This window comes from Sinocyclocheilus rhinocerous, unplaced genomic scaffold (genome assembly GCF_001515625.1).
Source record: "Sinocyclocheilus rhinocerous isolate Xijiao unplaced genomic scaffold, SAMN03320098_v1.1 scaffold974, whole genome shotgun sequence".
In the NCBI taxonomy this organism is placed as follows: Eukaryota; Metazoa; Chordata; class Actinopteri; order Cypriniformes; family Cyprinidae; genus Sinocyclocheilus; species Sinocyclocheilus rhinocerous.
Window position 1 is genome coordinate 264,180 of NW_015627262.1, and position 5,757 is coordinate 269,936.

General features: G+C 37.2%; 1 protein-coding gene across 2 annotated transcripts in view; it reads right to left on the reverse strand.

Moving 5' to 3' along the window:
* The window catches only part of rab30 (RAB30, member RAS oncogene family), a 10,295-nt gene extending 5,250 nt beyond the window's left edge, over window positions 1-5,045 (reverse strand). The window contains exons 1-4 of one of the 2 annotated variants that reach the window (XM_016536176.1): window positions 4,894-5,045; window positions 3,301-3,450; window positions 3,117-3,200; window positions 1,136-1,319 (exon numbers count right to left, since the gene is read on the reverse strand). In XM_016536176.1, the coding sequence (XP_016391662.1) occupies window positions 1,136-1,319; window positions 3,117-3,200; window positions 3,301-3,438 (406 nt within the window). In that variant the 5' untranslated portion in view covers window positions 3,439-3,450; window positions 4,894-5,045. The remainder of the gene's footprint in view (window positions 1-1,135; window positions 1,320-3,116; window positions 3,201-3,300; window positions 3,451-4,893) is intronic. The other variant, XM_016536182.1, reaches the window with a different exon arrangement.
* Window positions 5,046-5,757: the final 712 nt, after the last annotated feature.

Genomic DNA, 5,757 nt, shown 5'->3' on the forward strand with positions numbered 1-5,757 from the left:
TTGCAGTTCATCAGTCCAAAATAAGTGAAATAAAGTGCATCCATCCATAATACAAAGTGCCTCACACGGCTCCGAGGGGGTGGGGGGTGGGGGGGTGTTGAACAAAGGCCTCCTGAAGTGAATCGATGCGTTTTTGTAAGAAAAATAACCATATTTAAAATGTAATAATCAATTTAATCTAGCTTGTGTTCAATGTTGTACATGGAAGCAGCCGTAGAGGAAGATGACGTAAGACATCGGCGTTGCACATGCGCCGCTCAGAAGTGACAAACGCGGAAGCGCAGGAGAGAGATCAAAACAAAACAACGGTCACGAATTAGAAGTACAAAACGAGGATTTGTAAAGAAGAATGTCAGAGGATTTCGATATAAGCCAAGAGGAGACTGGTTTTCCTTTGCTAAAGTAAGGAAACTTTGCTCCTGTAAACAAACGTTGGTTTTCACGAGACTCAGTGGCGCATGCGCAACGCCGACATCTTACGTCATCTTCCTCTACGGCTGCTTCCATGTACAACTGTTGGCGCAAGCTAGATTAAAATGATTATTACGTTTTGAATATGGATATTTTTCTTACAAAAACACATCGATTTGCTACAGGAGGCCTTTGTTCACCCCCCCGGAGCCGTGTGAGGCACTTTTTATTATGGATGGATGCGCTTTATTTCACTTCTTTTGGTCTGAAGCACTGCAACACCCGCTGACTGCCATTAAACAGCTTGGAAGATCAAAGTCGATTTTTAATATAACTCCGATTGGATTCATCTGAAAGAAGGAAGTCATATACGCCTAGGATGGCTTGAGGGTGAGTAAATAATGGGCTAATTTTCATTTTTGGGTGAACTATCTCTTTAAGTAGTTTGTAAATGCATCAATAAACATGAAGCTTACTGTACTCGTGCTCCTATACTGAACAACTGTTACTAAAATTAGCCTGTGGCCTACTGTGTAGTAGAGTTAATCTGACAATCTTAAGGAAACATGACCTTCTCGAATTGAGGACAATATGTGTCCACATGCCATTGATTTTGAAATTTATATCATCACTCTATATACTGTAGCTAAAAAAACGAACAGCTAAAAGAAAAATAATTTGTTTTATTATGAGAAAATGGTTCAATTAAAACTTGAATACTCACCTACTAAGATTGTCACTACTTGGTTGTTGGCATACTGCTCAATCTCCCTCAGCCACTCAGGAAGGCACCGGAAGGAATCTTCACAGGTGATGTCGTAGGTGAGAATAAGGGCATTGGCACTGCGGTAGTAACTCTGGGTAATTGAGCGGAACCGCTCCTGCCCGGCCGTGTCCCAGATCTGGAGCTGTGGGAATGAGCGGATCAAATAATCAGTGAAGTCACTTAGCACTTCTTGCAGAACCCAACACAAACTACAGCTTTCATTAGCAGGAAGTGCACTGAAATGCGGAAAAATGCCCAGAGGTGCACAGACACAAGGGCTAAATCAGTCAGTGTTCCAGTGGTCTTAATGGCTCTTTTTCACTGTGTGGTATGACTCGGCTCAGCTCAGTTTGCGTTTCCCCTGCAGTTCAGTACTGCTTTAGAGTAGGCGGGATTATTCACATGTCGTTATAGTTGCACCGTCTCTACTTCCGCGACTCCTGAAAAACTTTTTCATTCCGTGTCGCCCCATCAAGCTCTCGCTGGATCCGCTCCTCTGCTATCAACGAGGGAACGTCTGTACTTCCTCAACAGACAAACAAAACGCCAATTTTTGGTTGCGGACTACTTTGTCAATCATCTTGGTACTTTTCTGGACCTTGAACGTTGTAGTTACTTCTTGCTGTCTATGGGATTTTTTGGGTGAACTAACCCTTTAAATCTAGCGGTTCTGTAGTGTCTCTGTTGTAAGTTCAGTGACGCAGGTAGTGACGATTCTCTCAGGCCAATCAGTGATCAGCAGAGTTTACACGTCACGTTTTGGTAACGGTACGGTCCTGTTTTTATACAGTCTATTCGGTTCACTTGGAACCTCAATCGAGGTGGTACTAAAAAAAGTACCAGGTACTGTACCCAGTGGAAAGTGGAAACCCCCCCCAAAAGTGAACCGTACCGTGCCGTACCATGCAGTGGAAAAAGGCCATTATTTATAAATTGATGCTTACTAAATTTCAAGGCCAAGATTATTCACATGTATACTGTTAAAAAAAGATATATAACACATATTGTCCTGAATATAAGTAGCATTATTTTTATCATCTGAATCATGCAGTTACTTATATTCCAAAGTGACTTAAATGGGTCCTATTATGCTTTTTCACTTTTTCAACTTTAGTTAGTCTGTAATGTTGCTGTTTGAGCATAAAAAAGATCTGGTCAAGCACACAAAATGTGCAAAAAAGTATTTAAGTTTATTTGTATAGTGCAGTGGTGGCGAACTCCGGTCCTACAGAGCCACAGCCCTGCAGAGTTCAACTCCAACCCTAATTAAAACTCACCTGCCTGTAGCTTTCTAGTAACCCTTCAGACCTTGATTAGCTTGTTCAGGTGCGTTTGATTAGGGTTGAAGCAAAACTCTGCAGGGCTGCGGCTCTCCAGGACTGACGTTCGCCACCCCTGGTATAGTGGTACATTGTCCACACCGGTAGTGCCCGGCTGTTTCAGTTTCGTTTTAAATAAATTAGTTTAGGTTTGACACTTATAATAAATGTTGTTTATAATGAATGGCATAACTTGTTTTATACATATCTGTTCCATTCCTGTTCTGTTCTGAATAGTGTTCAATTTAAAGGATTTGTTTTGGAGTGAGCAGAACTAAAACACAATGTTGTTTTATTTACCAATATTTCAAATAATTTCTGAAAGTAATATTATAATGTGATTTTAATGTGGATATAATGTGACCAATGCAATTTTGACCCAGTGCGACTAGTGAGGCGTGACTTCCATATCAAAATGATTTTTTTAAATGACTTAATATAAAATATACACTGAAAACTAAAAATTAATTCAAATAAAATGAAAACTATAAATAAAAAATAAAGTACTTCAAGTCACTATTTATTTATTTATTTATGTATGCATGCATGCATATGCAATTACCACTATATTCCAATCAAATTTCCACACAGTTACCTAAAAACTAAAGAGGCTTACCCACCTTCACTTTCACTCCTTTTATTTCCACAGTTTTAATCATGAAATCAACTCCAATGGTGGCACCTTGTCCAGGAGGGAACAGCCCCTTGGAAATGCAAGATGCAGATGTTTAAATGCAATGATTATTATAAAATTATAATTATCAGTGACCGCAAATTCTATAAAAACACGGACACATTGCAAACCTCTAGTGTTGTTGCAGTATTATAGGTAATGCAATGAGTTATTCCACACACCTGAGTGAAGCGTCGGACGAGGCAGGTTTTGCCCACTCCTGCATTTCCTATCAGCACAATTTTGAATAAGTAATCATAATCCTCCATCCTCACGCTCAGCTGAGGGAACATGAATGAAGAGAGAGAGAGAGACAGGCGGATAATATGTGGGTGTTAAGAACTACAATGCAAACTACACATGGCTGAGCAACATCCCTCTGATAAAACACTGTTTCAACTAAAAGAGCTGCAGCAGCCCTTACAGAACAAACATTTCAATGACACCAGTGATGCATTACTGAGAACAAACGAGGGAATAAACTACGCCTGATGTCTCTAGGGACCATTTTTTGCTGGCCATTCTTTAATTTATTAGATCAACAGTGCATCTGCCTCTGTATTTCACTACACACATTGGCAGTGTTTGTTTCTGAAGTGTTGCTATAGGAGAAGCTGCTATGCATGTGCTCGAACGCTGCTGTTGCCAAGGCCTATGGCAGGATGCTGTGAGGACCGCAATAAAAACACAAGGAATAAAGAACAACTCCCAGAGGCCTGTCAACACACATGCATACACGCAAACACACTTTCAACAGCTAATTAAGAATTATGGTGGATGTAAGCATACAAAATGTAAAAGAAATACAACTGAAAATTGGAAGTTGAGCACAAACAGACCTTTTAAAATACATTTTTGATTCAATAAACAGTTGACTGAATTAGCTGCAAGAATAAACATTCCAACGTTACACAACCATGTCATCACCACTGCAAAAATCATTTTCTCTGGCATTCGTTTTGTAATATTTAAAAAATAATAATAATAATAATACTATATTAATTTAATTATCTATTATTGTTGTTGTTGTTGTTGTTATTCACTACTGCAAATATATTTAATCTCACATTCATTTTGTATGTAATTAATATTTATTAAAAAATAACAGTAAAGACAATTATTAGTTGAGGTCATGCTCAGAGTCACAATTATATTTGATCGTTTTGCACAATTTATTGCCATTTAATTTGCATTGTTTAATTTGCTTTTTATGCTGGTTAACCCTCACATTACCACATATCGCAACAACATGAACATAACTTTTTACTCTCATAGAATGAATAACAAACCTTCTAAACTGTATTTCATTTTCATCCAGAAATCAACATGTTGAAAACAGATGAAATATAACTTCACTCTTCCTTAAATATTAAATGTTATGACTGCAATATGTGCTACATGGGAATAATAAGGATATTAAATAGCAGAACAGAAAAAAACAATACTTTATTGATCCCTACTGGGTATAGATGAAAACATATCTGATATGCAATACCTCAAAGCAGAAAACTGAAATCTGATATGCAATATCTCTGAGCAGAGCGAAAGATAGTAAAGACATAGATGTGGCCTAATTCTTTCCCTTTATATTTAGACCCTTTATAAATAGTGAAAACTGCACATTTTATTTTATGATTAAATAAAACCAGCAGGCACAATGTTCTCCATTAGCTAGCAGGATGCTCCACACATTAAAGGTCACATTAAATCATCTTTACACTTACCAAATGCAGGGGATTCACCCCACTGCTTCTATTATTCCGAATGCATTCAGTCTTTTCTTCAGGCTTATAATCTAAGCGATAATAGCAACCGTGCAGCGCCAAGAGCTAGAGCAACCTCGGCAGATTTTCGGCTCCGGTGTTGCACAATGATCGCAGAGTTTCCTCGGCTTTTTTGACAATGACGTCATGCTGCTTCCCCAGTGGAAGCCGAGTCCGGAAAACATCGCCGCTGCATTCTGGGATTTGTAGTTCAAATTTAACCAGTGTAAACGGCAAAATAGAAAGGCAGGGGGGAACAAACAAGTTAAAAAAGTTAAAGAGTTGAAGAATTGATTTGATTTGATTTGATTTAAATCTCTCTGTTCGTACTTCATTTGCTTAAATTCCCATTCGGCCAAAAAATACATTTTCTAAATCAAAATATAGCTACAAAAAATGACCAACAATATATTTGCTAAAATAGTTATGCTAGTATTTTAAAATAGTTATCTGCTAGTATAGTTATAAACAAATATAGTTAAATAAAGTAAATATATCCCCCTCCATATATTGCAATCCATGAAAATACATTTACATACTGTATTTGTCTATAACATGTCTGAAAATATAACACATTTGAATAAAAATAAACAAAGAACATGTTCCAAAAAATTACAGTACATAAAATACATTACAATACATACAAATAATTAATCATAATGACATCAATATGAATCTAGTTCTGGTCTAGTTCCATCCACATTTGCATTTAGTCTAAATGTAGGCTACTGTAAGACTGGAAACGTACACTGAAATGCATTTTGAAATTATATGAAAGTTGAAACTAAATATTTCCAATTTCATATATATATATATATATATATA